Source organism: Lampris incognitus, chromosome 6 (assembly GCF_029633865.1).
Source record: "Lampris incognitus isolate fLamInc1 chromosome 6, fLamInc1.hap2, whole genome shotgun sequence".
Classification (NCBI taxonomy): domain Eukaryota; kingdom Metazoa; phylum Chordata; class Actinopteri; order Lampriformes; family Lampridae; genus Lampris; species Lampris incognitus.
Window position 1 is genome coordinate 5,889,578 of NC_079216.1, and position 21,130 is coordinate 5,910,707.

General features: G+C 49.2%; 1 protein-coding gene across 1 annotated transcript; it reads right to left on the minus strand.

Moving 5' to 3' along the window:
* Positions 1 to 909: 909 nt before the first annotated feature.
* On the minus strand, positions 910 to 7,807 carry LOC130113963 (potassium voltage-gated channel subfamily KQT member 1-like). Its single transcript, XM_056281674.1, has 5 exons — positions 7,756 to 7,807; positions 5,570 to 5,664; positions 2,889 to 2,929; positions 1,405 to 1,466; positions 910 to 945 (listed from the first exon to the last, which is right to left on the minus strand). The coding sequence occupies exons 1-5, from the start codon at positions 7,786 to 7,788 to the stop codon at positions 910 to 912; spliced, it is 267 nt and encodes an 88-aa protein (XP_056137649.1). The 5' UTR covers positions 7,789 to 7,807.
* Positions 7,808 to 21,130: the final 13,323 nt, after the last annotated feature.

The window sequence follows — 21,130 nt, forward strand, 5'->3', positions numbered from 1 at the left end:
AAGACAGATGGACAGACAGAAAGACAGGCGGACAGGCAGGCAGACAGAAAGACAGGCGGACAGACAGAAAGACAGGCGGGCAGACAGAAAGACAGGTGGACAGACAGAAAGACAGGCAGACATAAAGACAGGCAGACAGACAGAAAGACAGGCAGACAGAAAGACAGGCGGACAGACAGAAAGACAGGCAGGCAGACAGAAAGACAGGCAGGCAGACAGAAAGACAGGCAGACAGACATAAAGACAGGTGGATAGACAGAAAGACAGGCGGACAGAAAGACAGATGGACAGACAGAAAGACAGGCGGACAGACAGGCAGACAGAAAGACAGGCGGACAGACAGAAAGACAGGCGGGCAGACAGAAAGACAGGTGGACAGACAGAAAGACAGGCAGACATAAAGACAGGCAGACATAAAGACAGGTGGACAGACAGAAAGACAGGCAGACAGAAAGACAGGCGGACAGACAGAAAGACAGGCGGACAGACAGAAAGACACAAAGACAGGCGGACAGAAAGACAGGCGGACAGAAAGACAGGCGGACAGACAGAAAGACAGGCAGACAGGCGGACAGACAGACAGGTGGACTGACACATACACGCGGCCGTCTCTTCCAGTCTAACCAGCCCGGCAGCCCCGCCGAGGAGAACGCTCTGGTATGTCTCCCTGGCATCAGACGGGCATCACGTTCGGCACCACGCCGGCACGCCACCGTGTTGACGGAGGGACACGCCTAGTTACAACAAAACAGCCCCATAAAACAGCTGTTGTGTGTGTGTGTGTGTGTGGGCCCGGCCCGGCCCGGCGGTGCGGGGCGTTTCCTCGCTAGTCTACCCTACATGGCCTCACCCTCTTTATACCACGTGCACCCGCTCCTGTGTGAGACACACGGCACACCACGGTGACGCTCACGGAGACCCGCCAGCGGCTCTGAGGACGTCCCCCTGCAGAAACACAACACACCCAGCACTTGTCGAGCATGACTCAACCTCTGGTTCGAGGCTGTTGTCATGGAAACGATCCCAGCATGCCTCGGCGTTAGGCGGAGGGCAGACTCAAAGGGAGTGCGGTCCAACACGGAGACGAGCAGAGGCCGGCTCTGTGTCTGAAGTGGAACGCAAGCAGCCAAAACATGGCCGCCTCAAAAGATCCCACCACTCACTCGCACTGATCTGATAACACACCAGCCAACGCCACACACATTCACACGCCGACGCACAAACACACACACACACACACACACCGAGACACGCAAATCTTGATGCAATCTCATACAGAGACTCACACTTGTGAGCACAAAGAGCTATCTCGCCAGCTCATCTCACTCACTTGTCCATAAAAACACACAAACGCACACACACACACACACACACACACACACACACGGGCAGGAGTGTGTCTACCTTATCTTCAAGTCTGATCAGTCGTGCTCCAATAGTTGGGTATTCTTTATCTTCCCCCTTTCCTGTGGAACACAGAAACACACACACACACAGACACACACACACACAGACACACACACACACACACACACACACACACAACCATTTCTAATCACACATCAGCTCCAGAATGCAGTGTAATCCCATCTGATTTGATAAAAAGAGAGCAATTTAAACCCGGCCCAGGATTATCACATACTTCTCACACTGCGCACACGCTACACCATAATCCCCGTGTGCGGGTGGAGCAGACCCGCTCATGTGTCACATGTTGTGCGCGCTGGCTGCTCGGACGGAGGCTGACAGGCGCGTGTGCCGCTTCGGCGGTCAGCTCGCGGCGGTAATCTAACTGACCGCTGAGCAGCATGGCGGGCTGCTCCTACAACGACCCGCCTGATTTAACCACCTCGGATAACCCCACCCACGCTGCACCGCACTGGATAACCCCACCCACGCTGCACCGCACTGGATAACCCCATCCACGCTGCACAGCACTAGATAACCCCATCCACGCTGCACAGCACTGGATAACCCCAACCATGCTGCACCACACTGGATAACCCCACCCACGCTGCACCACACTGGATAACCCCACCCACGCTGCACCACACTGGATAACCCCATCCATGCTGCATAGCACTGGATAACCCGACCCAGGCTGCACAGCACTGGATAACCCCAACCATGCTGCACCACACTGGATAACCCCACCCACGCTGCACCACACTGGATAACCCCACCCACGCTGCACCACACTGGATAACCCCATCCATGCTGCATAGCACTGGATAACCCGACCCAGGCTGCACAGCACTGGATAACCCCACCCACGCTGCACCACACTGGATAAACTATTGACTCGGTCTAATTCTTTGCCCCACTTGGTTGGCGGTGGGTGCAATGCCAAACTCGGACTACACAACACTGTTATCTGGCGTACACAACTTCAGATCATCAGTCACTCAAAACCTTGGCCCGTCTTGAGCCGAAGGTAAAATACACTGCAGTACATGCTGCCTTTGCTGATCAACCACCGAGTTTTCCAGGGAATTGTGTGTGTGTGTGGGGGGGCAACATCTATCGCACACACACACACACACACACACACACACACACACGTTGTACAGATAACAGGCACACACACAGCCATGCAGCACACACTCATGAGCGAGCAGGATGCAAAGCCCACATACCCTTCCACATAAATATACACACACACACACACACACACACACACACACACGTTCACGCGAAGACATGTATGCACACTGGGGATCTCTCTTGTATTTAGTCTGGCCAGCCTTGTGCGAGTGTGTCGATGTGTGGGCCATAAACACAGAGATGGAGAGTGGTGTGTGAGGCCCCTATCAGATCCAGCTCCAGTGTGTGTGTGTGTGTGTGTGTGTGTGTGTGTGTGTGTGTGTGTGTGTGTTGTATATATTTACCTGGCAGAAACATTCCTGGCTTCCCCAGCGTGCCGTCCAGTCTGAGGGGGACACACAGACAACAGTGAGAAACAGAACCAGGGCTCTGGTTTACTAGTCAGCTCAGTAAGCTCGTCTTCGGGGAAATAAATTCCAATTCGCGACTTAATGGACTTGGACACAAACTCTCTTTTGTGAGTGGACAGAAAATAGCAGTCTGCACACATACAAGAGTTCTCTGACACGAACCACAAAACACACAATCCTGTCTGTGAAAGACTTTGTAGATAGAAATGTCAGATCAAAACATAAGTCTAGGCCTTATTTTGCTCTATATGGTGTTTTCTTCTCAGGTGTGTGTGCTCTATCAACTTGTGTAAGAAACTGTGGGTCAGCTGACAGGGTCATTCAGACACTGCATATTGCATGTTGCATGGTTCACGCTGCATGTTAGATGTTCATGCTGCATGCTGCATGGTTCATGCTGCATGTTAGATGTTCATGCTGCATGCTGCATGGTTCATGCTGCATGTTAGATGTTCATGCTGCATGCTGCATGGTTAATGGCTGATGTTGCACGTTGCATAGTTCGTTTTGCACGTTGTATGGTCCATGTTGCATGGTTCATGCTGCACAGTTCATGTTGCGTGGTTCATGTTGCATATTGCATGGTTCATGTCGCATGCTGCATGGTTAATGTTGGATGGCTCATGTCGCATGTTGCATGGTTCGTGTTGCATGGCTCATGTCGCATGATGTATGGTTCGTGTTGCATGGCTCATGTCGCATGATGTATGGTTCGTGTTGCATGATGTATGGTTCGTGTTGCATGTCGCATGTTGGTTGGTTCAAGTTGCATGTTGATGGTTCATGGTGCATGCTGTATGGTTCATGCTGCATGTCGTATGGTTCATGTTGCATGTTGTATGTCGCTTGTTGTATAGTTCATGTTGCATGTTGTATGTTCATGTTGCAGGTACAGCGTTAACATATTGCTAAAGGGATGTTGGAGCTGCTCGGGAGATTAAATCCACAGCGTGTGTGAAACAGGTTACACTCAAATGTCAATCACCCATTCACTCACAGGCATCTGCATGCACACTGTGTGCACGTGTTCTTCTTGTTTTGATTTCCACTGGATGAAGGAAACGACAGAGATGGGTGACACTACACACGGCTACCTTTCTCTGATCTGTGATGTAAAATGACGTCAGTTCCAGGGTAAAGTCTCTCAACACCGTACCTTTCAAAATGTTTTCCAACAAAAATACTTAATCTAACAAAAAATATATGAACTAACTTGTGAATGGGTTATTTGCATAATTAGCCCATCTCGAGATAGTTCCAGAAGAAGTGATGCTGGCTAAGCAGCGCTGCATGCAGCAGTGTGTGTGAGGTGATGTAATCCTCCTGCACAGTGAAGACACATAACTACTGTATAACTTACATAAGACTGACCCACTTATTACCTAACTGACCTGCTTTGTGATGCAGTGTTATGTTGTTGCAGGAAATAAAGGGTCTAACAGAACAAAAACAGGGAGAGAGAGAGAGAGAGGGAGAGAACGAGAGCGAGCGAGCGAGCGAGCGAGAGAGACAGATAGAGGGAGAGAGAGAGAGACAGAGCAAGAGAGAGACAGAGGAAGGTAGAGGAAGAGACAGCAAGAGAGAGAGACGGCTAGAGGGAGACAGAGTCAGACAGCGACAGAGAGTGACAGATAGAAGGAGAGAGATAGATAGAGGGAGAGAGAGTGAGAGTGAGAGAGAGAGCGAGAGAGACAGATAGAGTGAGAGAGCCAGAGAGAGAGGGAGAGACAGATAGAGGGAGAGAGGCAGTGAGGGAGAGAGACAGATAGAGGGAGAAAGAGGGAGAGAGAGCAAGAGACAGAGAGACAGATAGAGGGAGAGAGAGAGAGACAGAGCAAGAGAGAGACAGAGGAAGGTAGAGGAAGAGACAGCAAGAGAGAGAGACGGCTAGAGGGAGACAGAGTCAGACAGCGACAGAGAGTGACAGATAGAAGGAGAGAGATAGATAGAGGGAGAGAGAGTGAGAGTGAGAGAGAGAGCGAGAGACAGAGAGACAGATAGAGGGGGAGAGAGAATGAGAGAGAGAGACAGATAGAGGGAGAGAGACGGAGCGAGAGAGAGGGCGAGAGCAAGTGAGAGACAGAGGGAGAGAGAGCGAGAGACAGATAGAGGGAGAGGGCGAGAGCGAGTGAGAGAGACAGAGGGAGAGAGAGCGAGAGACAGATAGAGGAAGGGAGAGAGTGAGAGACAGAGACAGATAGAGGGAAAGAGGGGGAGAGAGAGCGAGAGAGTGAGAGAGAGAGAGAAAGAATAAAATCCTCTGAATGCACTTTTCAGCCACTTCACACAAAAGAACCCAGGGTTCCCACTCCCCTCCGGAAATTATTTTCCAGGCCTTTTCAAGGACATTTTCCATGGCTTTTGCTTGGAAATCTCTTATTATTATTACTACTACTACTACTATTATTATTATTATGATTATTATTATTATTATTATTATTATCAGTGGGGATAATTTCCAGGTTTCTGCAGGATGTGCATGGGAACCCTGTGAACTGTATACCAGCAGCTGAACTTTTTCCTCAGGTGCATGTATTGTGTCATGTGACATGACTGAGGAGGGTCACGAGGAGGAGGAAGAGGGGGGGGGGCGGGAGCCAGAGACTCCTCCTCACCTCCTCTGCAGCTCCTTGATGCGGACCATCATGTTGAGGTGGCCCTGGGAGTACTGCTCGATCACGTCCCGCACGTCATACGGCTTCCGCGCTTGCTGCCAACACACATGAAACACATACATGAATACACACGGATACAGCCAGGCCTGCACACACACACTGACACACAAAATAACACACACATAGAGAGACATGCACAAAGACTCACAATGTATGGACACATAGACACACACACACACATACACATGAACACAACACAAAAACAAAGTAACACAGACATAAACAGACATGCACAAAAAACGAAACCTACACAAGACACACAGTGACGCACACACACACACACACACACACACACAAAATTAACAGGCACAAAGAGAAAGCATAAACACAAAAAATGCAGACGCAAAGTCATATAAACACAGATATGTGTGAACACACATGCATGCATAAACACACACACACACACAGACACACACAGGAACACAAAAACCATTGTCATCCTAGGCCTCCGTTGGTCCCCCCACAAATTTCCAAGCCCCCCTGGGTGCACAGGGTTCATTATTACCTCGGTGTTTATGTGTGTGTGTGTGTGTGTGTGTGTGTGTACTGCTATGTGACAGTATGGAGAGTGATGTATTGGTCCTTGTTGTTCGGTGTCACAGTGTCTAAGCGGCTCTGTGCAGGAACCCAGTGAACTGTGTAGGGCCTTGGATAGGCGGAGTGTGCAGGACAGTGAACTGTGTAGGGTCTCGGATAGGCGGGCTGTGCAGAACAGGGCCTATACGGCTCTGTAACGGTTTGCCATAATTGGAAACACGCTGGCCGGGGGGGGGGATGTAGGACCCATTTAAAAAGAGGTAGGAGGTGATGGCCAGGGGAGGGGGGGATGTAGGAAGTGATGGTCGGGGGGGGGGCGGGGATGTAGGACCCGTTTAAAAAGAGGTGGGAGGTGATGGCTGGGGGGCGGGGGGGATGTAGGAAGTGATGGCCAGGGGGGGAGGGGGGATGTAGGAAGTGATGGCCAGGGGAGGGGGAGGGGGGGATGTAGGAGGTGATGGCAAAATATCTGAAGTCTTTTTTTAAAGGGTCTCTTTCACAGAGCCAAAACTCTGCAGACTATTCTGCTGACTCCAGTGCTACATGAGGCCAAGCCCTGCTGCGCACGGCGTGAGTGTGTGTGTGTTGGCGTGCATGAGTGTGTGTTTGCGTGTGTGTCTGTGTTTGCGTGCATGAGTGTGTGTTTGCATGTGTGTGTTTGTGTGCATGTGTGTGTCTGTGTTTGTGTGCGTGCGTGTGTGTTTGCGTGCATGAGTGTGTGCATGAGTGTGTGTCTGTGTTTGTGTGCGTGCGTGTGTGTTTGCGTGCATGAGTGTGTGCATGAGTGTGTGTTTGCGTGTGTGTCTGTGTTTGCGTGCATGAGTGTGTTTGCATGTGTGTGTTTGTGTGCATGTGTGTGTCTGTGTTTGTGTGCGTGCGTGTGTGTTTGCGTGCATGAGTGTGTGTCTGTGTTTGTGTGCGTGCGTGTGTGTTTGCATGCGTGTGTGTTTGCATGTGTGTGTGTTTTCGCGCGCGCGTGTGTGTGTGTGTTTGTGTGTGTGCAGTAAGTGAATTTTCTCTGGCGTGAGGAGAGCGGCGTTCCCATGTTACTACGTCTGAACTGAACAGAGCACAAAGAAGACATGCAGGTGCAAGCTGCAGACACACACACACACACACACACACACACACACACACACACACACACACACACACACACACACACACACACACACGTACAGCAGCACTGCAGCTGCACATATGCCCTTGGAGTTCACCCCTCTCTTCCTGCATAACCACAACACACTACTGAACCTCCCCCCTTTCTCTCTCTCTCTCTCTTTCTCTGTCTCTCTTTCTCTGTCTCTCTCTCTGTCTCTCTCTCTCTCTGTCTGTCTGTCTCTTTCTGTCAATCTGCCCCCCGGGCACAACCACCCCCTCTGTCCTCTCTTCCTTTCTCGCTCTGCCTCTCATCCTCCCACTGTCCATCTCTTTCTCTCGTTCTTTCCGGGCCTGTTGTTCTCCCTCTCCTTTTCCCTCTTGGTATCAGTCTGTATACACTCATCCGCTGCGCCCTCTCTTCTTCCTCTCTTCCTCTTCTTTCTCTCTTTTCTTCTTCTCTCTCATCTCTCTCCATGTTCTGCACTTACCTGAAATTTCCTGCGGGCCACAAAGTACTGCATCCTGCGGAGGACTTTGACCGCTGACCTCTGGGCATGGGACAACCTGTGACACACACACAGACAGACACACACACACACACACACACACACACAGACACACACACACAGACAGACAGGCAGAGAGACAGGACAACACATGAATCATCAGCCATTTTAAATGAAAACATCTCAAAGCTGTGAGACAGCCTGGACTGAAAGATCAGCACAAAGGTTTTCATGTTCCCTGCAGAGAGACGGGTGTGATTATGTTGACCTCCAGACCCCCGTCTGTGTCGCATGTGACGGGTGCAGAGTCCAGTCAGGGAGACTGAAATCCATCTGAAGTGCATTTCACCTTACTTTGGACTTTTATGAATTCTGAACTTGGACAAAACATTTCAGGAGAGACATGACCGCAGAAACCCACGCAGGGCAGGCAGCAGACCAGCTCAGCTCAGTCTGCAGGTTTTCCACACAGTTCAGTCTGCAGGTTTCCCACACACTTCAGTCTGCAGGTATTTCCACACACTTCAGTCTGCAGGTTTTCCACACTTCAGTCTGCAGGTATTGCCACACACTTCAGTCTGCAGGTATTGCCACACACTTCAGTCTGCAGGTTTTCCACACACTTCAGTCTGCAGGTTTCCCACACAGTTCAGTCTGCAGGTTTCCCACACAGTTCAGTCTGCAGGTATTTCCACACACTTCAGTCTGCAGGTTTTCCACACAGTTCAGTCTGCAGGTATTTCCACACACTTCAGTCTGCAGGTATTTCCACACACTTCAGTCTGCAGGTTTTCCACACTTCAGTCTGCAGGTTTCCCACACAGTTCAGTCTGCAGGTTTTCCACACACTTCAGTCTGCAGGTATTTCCACACAGTTCCGTCTGCAGGTTTTCCACACACTTCAGTCTGCAGGCATTTCCACACACTTCAGTCTGCAGGTATTTCCACACAGTTCCGTCTGCAGGTTTTCCACACACTTCAGTCTGCAGGTTTTCCACACACTTCAGTCTGCAGGTATTTCCACACACTTCAGTCTGCAGGTATTTCCACACACTTCAGTCTGAAGGTATTTCCACACAGTTCAGTCTGAAGGTATTTCCACACACTTCAGTCTGAAGGTATTTCCACACACTTCAGTCTGCAGGTATTGCCACACAGTTCAGTCTGCAGGTTTTCCACACAGTTCAGTATGCAGGTATTTTCCAGAGTTCAGTCTGCAGGTTTTCCTTGCGGATGAGTCCTGCCCCCCATTCAAACGGGCTGTTGTGGCCCAGGAGGAAAAGGGGAAAAAAAAAAGCTGAACATTTGTACGGCTGCATGCTAACGGCCAAGTTTAATTGGCTCTCACCGCATTCCAGGATCGATGGACAATGTGTGTACCATGCAGCGGAAAAACACATGTGGCCCCAAGGCGGTTAGAGAGCACACACACACACACACACACACACACACACACACACACACACACACACACACACACACACACACACACACACACACACACACACACACACACACACACACACACTAGACTACTCTGTCATTGGGTCAGTGCTAAACTGTGGACACTCTCCATAAAGAAATATCAGTGTTATCAGTATGAGCAGTGGATGTGAGTCCTGGCGAAAAGTGAAAACAGTGTAAAAAAACAGATCCAGCAGGTAGTCGCACAACCGTATCCCCCCAGAGCCGCACAACACATCTGTGTAAACACGCCAGAGAGAGCCACAGCCACAACACCCACTGGACACAAACAGAGGAAAAGCAGCCGTGGACACACACAATAACGCGGTGCATGCTCGCGCACACGCACACGCACACGCACACACACATACACACACACACACAAACAAATGTGGGCAGCCTGACAGCCTTGCACACCCACAGACAGACAGACAGACAGACACACACACACACACACAGGCAGGAAGGCATGCACACAAACACACATACACACACACACATATACACACAAATAAATGTAGACAGGCTGACAGCATTGCACACACAGACACAGACAGAGACACACGGAGGCAGGAAGGCACGCGCACACACACACACACACACACACACACACACACACACACACACACACACACACACACATAGGTGGGTACACATGGAAACGTGCACACATACAAGCAGGCTCAGTCTGAGATGCAGACACTGATAGACAAGCAAACATGGAGACAGACATGCATTCACCAAAAGACAGGTACACACACACACACACACACACACACACACACACACACACACACACACACACACACACACACACACACACAGACTGTATGGCATACTTTGCTTGCTTCACTGAATGAGCTGTTCAGTTGTAACAAAGCTACAAGCTGTGTTTGAATGCAGCCTTTCTGCACATCTGCATGAGGTGTTCCTGCACATCTGCACGAGGTGTTCCTGCACATCTGTACGGGGTGCTCCTGCACATCTGCAGGAGGTGTTCCTGCACATCTGCACGAGGTGTTCCTGCACATCTGTACGGGGTGCTCCTGCACATCTGCATGGGGTGTTCCTGCACATCTGCACGAGGTGTTCCTGCACATCTGCAGGAGGTGTTCCTGCACATCTGCACGAGGTGTTCCTGCACATCTGCAGGAGGTCACGATGGATGTAGATAATGTGAGGTGAAATATGGATTCTCACTCCGTCCACCAAGTCAGTGAGTTTCATCAAAATGATCAATGAGGTTTTACACAAGGATTTAACCTGCGCTTTCACACACACACACACACACACACACACACACACACACACACACACACACACACACACGCTTGCTGGAAAATGGCGCGAGTCACCGTGAATGAGCGAGCCTGTGAGATGTCGGATGATGATGTAAATGTGAAATCCGTGGCATAGTTGTGGGTTTCAGCTTCCTCCAGCAGTGTGTGTGTGTGTGTGTGTGGGCACCGCTGCACATCTAACGGGATAACTGAGACAGGGGTTGAAGAGTTAACAGGGGTAAAGGTCGAGTGATCAGGATGAGCTGCAGTAAGAGGAAGCGTGACCTCTGACCTACAGCGGGGCTGATTTGCCGACCGGCCGACCGGCTTCTATTGAACGTCAGCCGGTGACACGGCGCAGACAGTCCAGAGGAAGGACAAACCGGACACGGGACTCCGACTTGTGAGATTTTATTCTATTTTTTAAACAGCACCTGAAAATCCTTGAAAAACCTGGCGCTCGGTTATTTCATCTTCTCGAGGTTTCTTAAAGACGACGGAGGAGCAGCTCAAAACGGGCTTCGTGAACCAACACTACATCTGCCAGTCCTACTACAACTACATGAGCACGCACACCGATATTCCAACGCGACTCTCGAGCCAAGCAATAGTGTGACTTAGACCGTGTCCCATGGGTTATTTTGTTTGACATCTTCTGTATACAGAGTAAAGGGTCCAGCCCCTCTCCAGGAATTCGGTACCAGAGTCCATGCTATGTGTGGAGGTGAGCCCAACTATATCTAGTTGGTACCGCTCCACCTCCCGCAGCAGCTCAGGCTCCTCCCCTGCCAGAGAGGCGACATTCCACGTCTCGAGGACCGATCTGCGATGCCGGAAGTTGGCACTCCCCGGTCCCCGCCTTAGCCTGCCACCCGGCCTGCATTGCACCCTACCCCAATGCTCATCCCGTGGGTGGCGGGACCACGGGTGCTCCTTCCTGTCGAAAGGAGCCAGTTGAGGTGATTCAGGCATCTGATTAGGATGCCTCCCTGGAGGCCTCCCTTTGGAGCCGGGGTGGAGAATCTTATCTAGAAAGTGCCGGTGTGGGTGCAGGTTTTTGTTCCAGCCAAGCAGCTACACACCTGACCCCCCGGATCAACCAGAAGAGTCTTTGCTGAGGAACTTGATTAGGGGACACAGGTGTGTAACTGCTTGGTTGGAGCACTTTCTGGATAAGATTGCCCACCCCTGCTCTGGAGGTTTTCCGGGCACGTCCAACTGGGGGGAGAGCGCGGGGGGTAGACCCAGAACTCGCTGGAGGGACTACATGTTCAGTCTGGCCTGGGAAGACCTTGGGATCCCCCAGGAGGAGTTGCAGGGCGTTGCTGGGGAGAGGGACGTCTGGAGTGCCCCTTCTCCAGACGTAATCTGCGATCAGATTTTCTTTTGTGTTTGTTATCTGCTGGGTCGACTTTTTGCTGAACACTGTTTTGATAACCGAGGAGCCCCAACGGCAGATTACACAAGAGGTTTTACAATCTGCTCCCTCCATCTGCCTCCAAACCTTAGACCAGAATATGAACACGAGACGTCGCGTATACACACATACGCACGGCCGCGCTGAACAAGGGCGATATGGTTTAGGTCCTTACAGGAGGTCAAAGCACCAAGCTACAGAAGTGGCGAGGGAATTACTCGCCCTGTAAAGAGAGCAAATCTCGAGCAAGATCATCTGGAATCTCCCATTTCTACCCTCCAACTTTTGCAATTTGAGAATATACTTTTAACATTTCCATTGCAAAGTATGCCGCACAAAGAGGCAGTAAAGACTTCAAGGCTGTTGGTCATATTTGTACCACTGGGAAGATACACCGATCAGCCAACACCTTAAAACCACGTCAGGCCACCGCCATCAGGGAACACCGTCGCCATGAGGAGGTGTTCCAGACGGGCTGCTTGCTGCCACCGCGACCCGACCCCGGAGAAGCAGCTGATGATGAGATGAGATGAGATGTCGTAGGACTTGGAAAACTCAAGAGCTCGGCATTAGCGTTCCTTCCATGTTTATGCCGGCACCGTGACTCCGGGCTTTGAAATGCCCGTGGCAAGCGGGGTTAAAGTTCAGGTAGCTTGAAGTTGGTGGTTTGCAGCAGGCACTGAAGGCCGTATAGACCTCGGAGACTCCTCGGTGGGATGTTTCGTACTCCATGCAAGACTTTCTGGTGAGTGACATCGGCTGTTCAGACAGCACACACGGAATTTATCTTTCACAAGGAAAAATTAGGGGAAATATTTCTTTTCTGTGGGCAAGCGGGAAACCATGATGGTAGATATTTGGACTGAAATCGATACGGCTGCAGATGAAATCCTGGGTGCGGCTTTCATGGATGGGATGGAAACAAGCGCGACGGCCACAAATGAGGGTATGGTGAGGAAAAAGCGGTTTAATGTGAATCAGCATTATTCACACCGCGTTCCATTTCATCTGAACGGCACTCCGAAAGAAAAGAGGAATTTTACACGGGGAATGGCTGCGGCTTCATCGGACCGGTGCCGTGTGTACAACAAGGACCGGCGCGGCGGGTTGCCGCACATGTGGGAATGGTGTCAGTGTTGTTCTGGGCTTCATCTGTCCGCAGAAACACGTAACTGTACACAAATAGGTGGAAAGGTTAATGATCAACAGGCCTTCTTTGTTTTCTCCCTGTCTTTAATCTGGAGTCCAAACCACACCTGCCTGCCTGCCAACCACACCAGCTCTGGTACTCAGATTAAAAAACAAAGACAAAAACAAAAAAAACCCCCAAAAATTGTCAAAAGATGTCAAAAGCTAAAAGGCTTGGTCAGGCGCCCCCTACAGACACAATTGGCCGTGTCTGCGAGTGGGAAGCCGGATGAGGGTATGTGTCCTGGTCGCTGCACTAGCGCCTCCTCTGGTTGGCCTATTCGGGGGGGGGGGCAACTGGGGGGATAGCGTGATCCTCCCACATGCTATGTCCCCGTGGCGAAACTCCTCATTGTCAGGTGAAAAGAAGCGGCTGGCGACTCCACAATGTATCGGAGGCGTGTGGTAGTCTGCAGCCCTCCCCGGATCGGCAGAGGGGGTGAAGCAGAGACCGGGGTGGCTCGGAAGAGTGGGGTAACTGCTCAAGTAAAATTGGGATCGAAAAACGGGGGAAAAGCCACAAAAAAAAAAGAGCTAAAGTGCTTAAAATGTAAAAGCTTATTTGTGGATATTTGTGGCCTTGCACCATTCATGTAGTGAGTGGTTCATACAGAGTGGACTGGTTCATGTAGTGAGTGGTTCATACAGAGTGGACTGGTTCATATGATGAGTGGTTCATACAGAGTGGACTGGTTCATATAGTGAGTGGTTCATACAGAGCAGACTGGTTAATATAGTGAGTGGTTCATACAGAGTGGACTGGTTCATGTAATGAGTGGTTCATACAGAGCAGACTGGTTCATATGATGAGTGGTTCATACAGAGCAGACTGGTTCATATGATGAGTGGTTCATACAGAGTGGACTGGTTCATATAGTGAGTGGTTCATACAGAGCGGACTGGTTCATATGATGACTGGTTCATACAGAGCGGACTGGTTCATGTAGTGAGTGGTTCATACAGAGCGGACTGGTTCATGTAGTGAGTGGTTCATACAGAGCGGACTGGTTCATATGATGACTGGTTCATACAGAGCGGACTGGTTCATATAGTGAGTGGTTCATACAGAGTGGACTGGTTCATATAGTGAGTGGTTCATACAGAGCAGACTGGTTAATATAGTGAGTGGTTCATACAGAGTGGACTGGTTCATATAATGAGTGGTTCATACAGAGCGGACTGGTTCATATAATGAGTGGTTCATACAGAGCGGACTGGTTCATATGATGAGTGGTTCATACAGAGCAGACTGGTTCATATGATGAGTGGTTCATACAGAGCGGACTGGTTCATGTAGTGAGTGGTTCATATAGAGCGGACTGGTTCATATGATGAGTGGTTCATACAGAGCAGACTGGTTCATGTAGTGAGTGGTTCATACAGAGTGGATTGGGTCATGTAGTGAGTGGTTCATATAGAGCGGACTGGTTCATGTAGTGAGTGGTTCATACAGAGCAGACTGGTTCATGTAGTGAGTGGTTCATACAGAGTGGATTGGGTCATGTAGTGAGTGGTTCATATAGAGCGGACTGGTTCATATGATGAGTGGTTCATACAGAGCAGACTGGTTCATGTAGTGAGTGGTTCATACAGAGTGGATTGGGTCATGTAGTGAGTGGTTCATACAGAGCGGACTGGTTCATGTAGTGAGTGGTTCATACAGAGCGGACTGGTTCATATGATGAGTGGTTCATACAGAGCGGACTGGTTCATGTAGTGAGTGGTTCATACAGAGCGGACTGGTTCATGTAGTGAGTGGTTCATACAGAGCGGACTGGTTCATGTAGTGAGTGGTTCATACAGAGCGGACTGGTTCATGTAGTGAGTTGATTCATTCATATAACTGGATGATGAATAGTATTTCAGTGCATTTCATAAAATAAATTTTTTTTCATAAAAAACAAAACAACAACAGCAAAAACGTGTATTCTCATCATCCGTGTCCCCCGTCGCCTCTTCTTTCTGAGCCAGTGTGTTGGGATTCTTTCTCTTTCTGTTACTGAAGATTATTCATACAACTTCCCGGCGTCACAGATAGCCGAGTAGACTGACAGGAAAGATGGCAGACGGAGGGAGGGAAAGGCCCCCAGGGATGTCAGAAGGCCCTGCGTGGGACTGTTTTCTTAACCTGCCCCCGCAAACGTTCTGACCTCTCCTGCCTGCACCACAGAGTTCCACAGATTTTGTGTCTTCTCCCGTCCTGCAGGGAAAACCCGTTATTTCACTGTGTAGTAGCGCAGTGGTTAGCGAGGTCGCCTCACAGCAAGAGGGTCCTGGGTTCAAGCCATGGGGTAGTCCAGCCTTGGGGGTCGTCATCTGTGTGGAGTTATCACGTTCTCCCCGTGTCTGCGTGGGTTTCCTCCGGGCGCTCCGGTTTCCTCCCACAGTCCAAAGACATGTAGGTCAGGTGACTCGGCCGTACTAAATTGTCCCCACGTATGAATCTGTGTGGGTGTGTGTGTGGACCCTGTGATGGTCTGGCGGCCTGTCCAGGGTGTCTCCCTGCCTGCCGCCCAATGACTGCTGGGATAGGCTCCAGCGTCCCCTCGACCCTGAGAGCAGGATAAGTGGTTTGGATAAGGGATGGATGGGTGGATACCTGTCGGTAAAAACCTATCAAAATTATGTTCCAGTGCATAATGGATATTTTTAAATATTTTGTACTCCAGCTCTTTTTTAACTTATTTTTAGCTTTTGGTCTTCATGTGTGTATATCTTATATTGTGTTTGTCTGTGTCTGTCTTACATTGTTTTTAATGATAATAAATTGAATTGAATTGAATTAAATTGAATAATTATATACAAGTGCAATAAGTACACCAATTCTAGGGCAAAATTACGTTGTATTTATTGATTTTACTTATTGTGTTAGAACATGTGTTGTTGGCTGTGGCTGTTTGTTTTGCCGAGGTTGTTTCAGTTGGTTTTGTTTCCCCATGTCTTAACACACTGATCAGTAGCGCTCCCAGTTTCGTAATACAGTGGCTGGGTGAGGCAAAACGTCGTTTGCATCAGATGTGCCATATTTAGCGGCTACATTAACATGTTGACCCGTGTCAACAAAGCCATGCGGCCGGGTGTCTCTGCAGCAAAGTGCCACCCATTCCTCGACAGCGTTCTTGTTTAACATGTGCAGGAGGAAGCGCTTCATCTATGAAGGAGAGCCTACTTTGACCCGGGAAACAGAGCAGGTATGTTGCCTCAACCCAAAGGTGCCAGATTTGTGCCCGTTGTCGGTCAATACTTTTGCACATTTGTCGCAACTAACAAAGTCCAGTTCGTTTCCATCTTTGTCGGTAACAACCGAGACATTTTTCCAATTGTCAGACTTGCCTAGCTTTTGTGTTGTTATGACCTACTTTGCTCTTCTTTTCAACTCATTTGTTGGCTTCATCCTTCTACTTACTACTACTACTACTAATAATACTTTCGGCTGCTCCCGTTAGGGGTCGCCTGCCACAGCGGATCATCCGTTTCCATCTCTTCCTGTCCTCTGCGTCTTCCTCTGTCACACCAGCCACCTGCATGTCCTCCCTCACCACATCCATAAACCTCCTCTTTGGCCTTCCTCTTCTCCTCTTCCCTGGCAGCTCCATATTCAGCATCCTTCTCCCAATATACCCAGCATCTCTCCTCCACACATGTCCAAACCATCTAAATCTTGCCTCTCTTGCTTTGTCTCCAAACCGTCCAACCTGAGCTGTCCCTCTAATATACTCCTTCCTAATCCTGTCCTTCTTCATCACTCCCAATGAAAATCTTATCATCTTCAACTCTGCACCTCCAGCTCCACCTCCTGTCTTTTCATCAGTGCCACTGTCTCCAAACCATACAACACAGCTGGACTCACAACCATCTTGTAAACCTTCCCTTTAACTCTTGCTGGTACCCTTCTGTCACAAATCACTCCTGACACTCTTCTCCACCCGCTCCACCCTGCCAGCGCTCTCTTCTGCACTCCCCGTTACTTTGGACAGTTGACCCCAAGTCCCAGTGCTGCCATCTAGCACAGTAATTCCCAGAGAGGGTCGCAAAATAAAATTTGCAGAATTTCTTTCGTAGTCTTTTATTTAAAGAGGCCATATCATCCTTTCTGGGGTTTCCCCTTTCCTTTAGTGTGTTCTACAGCTGGGAGGTGCAGAGTTACTAAGCCCAAAGTGCACACCAAAGGGAGTTATTCCCTCTGACAGAAAACACTGCTTGAAACACCTCGTTTGTAGTCCAGCATTTTCTTCCGTTACTTATCTACGTCACCGTGCAACACATTTTCATAATGCCCACGTAGCGGCGAGTTTGGCCTGCCCTCAAACAAAGTTCGGTATAGCGGAGTGGTCACAGAGGTCCCACACCGGGGAGAGTTTGGTTAGCACGTATTGCAACGTCGAGAAGACGCCGTTTTCTTCGGTGGGAAGGCAAATTCCTTTTGTATGGACTTCCAAAGGAAGATGAAATTAAAAAATAAAAACAGTGGTTAAAATTCCTAATTTTACCACCATTCCTCATGAGTACAAACCCCTCACCCCTTCTTTTATGTCCCCTTCATTTTACCGAGGCTTGCTTCCGCAACCAGGCGCAGTTCAATGCTGGATTTTCGATTTGTTCACCAGACAGCACCAGATCACAAGTTGCCATTTCCAATCAAGAACGAGGAATTATGTTACTTATGAGGTTTATCGTTTGCTTGCGGAACCTCCTACGCTGGTGTTGTATTGAACTCTGTTTCCCCATCAAGCTCTGCTTCCCCCTGAGGATGAGGCCCCTCGTCAGGCTTCCGCAAGTTGGCCAGTCAGAAGAAAGCGGTGGGCTTTTAGAGAGGGAGGCCTTAAAGAGAAAATAGCCCAAACAGCACGTTTCAGTCAAGAGGATGGACAGGGGGGCTGCGACAGGCCCGGTATAACATACGTAGGATTGTTTCTGAACTGTGAATCATGCAAAGCTCCTCTAATGAAGCCCCAGAATAAAAATATAGAGCTGGAACGAGCGTAATACGGCCACTTTAAGATTTATATCTGCAGTACACTGTTGAGCCAAATGAGGGAGCGTGTTTGCATTTCTGGTATTCAGAACATAGAAATAAATTGAACGCTGCACCCGATAAGCCCACTGCCCCCTCCTCTTGTATACCAGACTGGAATGATATACTAAAGAGGAAGCAGGCCCACCTATCACATTAGCAAGGAGTAAGTCAAGTCAATTTGATTTGTATGGCCCAATCTCACAAATTTGCCTCAAGGGGCTTTACAGCAACACAACATCCTGTCCTTAGACCCTCGCATCGGATAGGGAACAACTCCCTACAGAAAAAAACCCTTTAACAGGGAGAAAAGACAGGAAGTAAACCTCAGGGAGCGCGACAGAGGAGGGATCTCACTCCCAAGACGGACGACATGCAATGGATGTTGTGTGTACACAACTTACACAATACAACATCGAAAGAGGATAACACAATTATAATGGAATTATAAGTAAAATACATAGTAAATAATAGCAAAAAATAAGTAAAATTAATATGCACAATTGGATATTTGGAGTAGGCCTAAAAAGATAATAATCAGGATAATCAAATAGCACATAATGGGCCTGATGAGATGTGACGTGGCGTAGACCTGATGTGGTTAACCAACTGATTGTTGACTGATAACAACAGCTGCACCCAAACACAAGCCTACTTGTTCTGATAACAGACATGAGCACTTCAAAAAAACTTCCAACAAGAAGCATGTGTTTGAGAGTACTGAATGTTGGTATTGTTCGGATAATTTCCCTTATAACGCTGAATCTAATATGAAAGAATGGCGTACATTCTGTTTGTTTTAATTCTTCTTCTTCTTTCAGCTTGTTCTGTTTCTCAGGGGTCACCACAGTGGATTTTACAGTTTCCACTGGTACTCTGTGAGGGTACAGCACCAACGGCGGCCGTTAACCCGGGCCTCGACTGATCCGGTATGGTCTTGTCAATCCGCATACTGATTTGGCAAATTTTTTATGTTGGATGCCCTTCCTGACACCACCACTAACCCTATGGAGGGGGCCCAGGTAAAGCGCTGGATGCCACCCCAGTATTTGTGGACTTGCGTCCATGCCTGTCGTATGATTCTGTTTGTTTTACTGATGAGAAGAAATGAAAATGAGGCAGCCGGTAATGCACTTATTTGGTCTCATTTATAAAGTAGTTAACATCCATCCATTACCCAAGCCACTTATCCCAATCAGGGTCGCAGGACGCTGCAGCCTATCCCAGCAGTCATTGAGCGGCAGGCAGGCAGGCAGGCACCCTGGACAGGCCACCAGGCCATCACAGGGCGGCAACATGATCCTTCCCATGTGCCAATTCCACATAATAAGGAAAGAAACACTTCGGCAGGCAAGGACATCCGTCCTCCGACCGGTTGGTGTGGGGTGGGCCTGGGCAATTGCCCGCTCTGCCCAGTGCGTGGTCCAGCCTTGACGATTACAAGTGATGCACAGTAAGTGCGAGTGCCATCTTACGCGCCGTTTGCTTGTACTCATGTACCACATTGAGGCAATCCTAGCCGAAATGAGTCAAAATGTCTCGATGCATGCTCAGTATGCTAACTTAGGCTAACTGCTAGCCCATTCTGATTCTGATTCTGATAATCCGGGTAAGCAAATCAAAGAAGGTTGTATCAGTTCATCTGGACACAGTGTACACTCCAACAGATCTAGCAACAGCACAAACCCGTGCAGGTAAGATAGAGAGATCAGCCTGGAAAAGGGCTGGATATACATATATGTAAATAATGTATTTAACATGTATGTATGTTTTCAGTAACACGTGCACAAAACAAAGTTGTGATTTATCAAATGTACATCTCTCAGAAGTGGATTTATAGATAAGGCCTGTTGTGAATTGGGTCCTGATGGCTTATCAATTTTAAAAAGTGGGTCCAAGAAAAAAAGTGTAGAAGACACCGCTGTAGCAGAGAGCATAACCGATGACTCCCTGAGACAACAGGGTGCTTCTGGGAACCTTTTGGAGTCCATTTTATTTCCCCTTTTTTTACTGGCATCATCTTGTGTCCTTCTATCGCCAAAGGAAGAAGAAATCCCGCTTTTCCTCTTCAAGTGTGGGGACATGGCGGCGCATATTCACGTCTGTGGTGGCCTCACCCAGCACCGTCCACGCAGTGTCTTTGTCCACGTCTAAGTTTTTCTCCGTTTAATGGCTGGGAGAGCTGGCGCTGGATCGGCTGGGAGAGCCCGGTCTGCTGCGTCTTGTGGGCCCAGGGACCATGACCCTGCCTGGAGCTGCGTGTAAGGAGGACACACCGAGGGTGGTCTGACAGGATGCGGAAGCGGGGCAGGCTAAGCTAACTGCTAGCCCATGCAGACCGGCAGTTCCGACAGTCATCCTGGCTGGCGTTCGTTCTCTCTAGACATAGTACGTGTTAGTTTGGAGATGTGTGTTCTTGTAGCTTTTGTCTTTGTGTTGCACTGTTGTGGGCTGGGGGAAATGATGTTTCGTTTCATTTCATGTGCGCAAGTGCGTGAAATGAAACGACAAAGTGTTTCTGATTCCGAAACATTTGATTGAACACATCATCACAATCTCCTCTCGGATGAGCGTCGCTGTCACAGGACGGTGTGCGTTTGCAGAGTGGCTGATTAAACGGCTTGTGATGTAATCAGATTCTTCCACCAATAGAGAGAGCGAGGACATGAAACCCACAGGGAGGCCACAAACAAAAGGCCATTCAGATTGAACGGGGGTAAATTGAGTGCAAGGACAGAATCAGGCCCTCAACACAACTTCACTTATAAAGCACATTTTGTGCACTAAAATGCAACACAATGCATTTCACATTTTCTCAAAAGTGCACCGTAAAAAAGGGGGTATTAATAAAAGAAAGAAACAAACGGGTATTCTGTTGCCTACCAACACGGGGATCGCCGGTTCGAATCCCCGTGTTACCCCCGGCTTGGTCGGGCGTCCCTACAGACACAACTGGCGTGTCTGCGGGGGGGGGGGGGGAGCCGGATGTGGGTA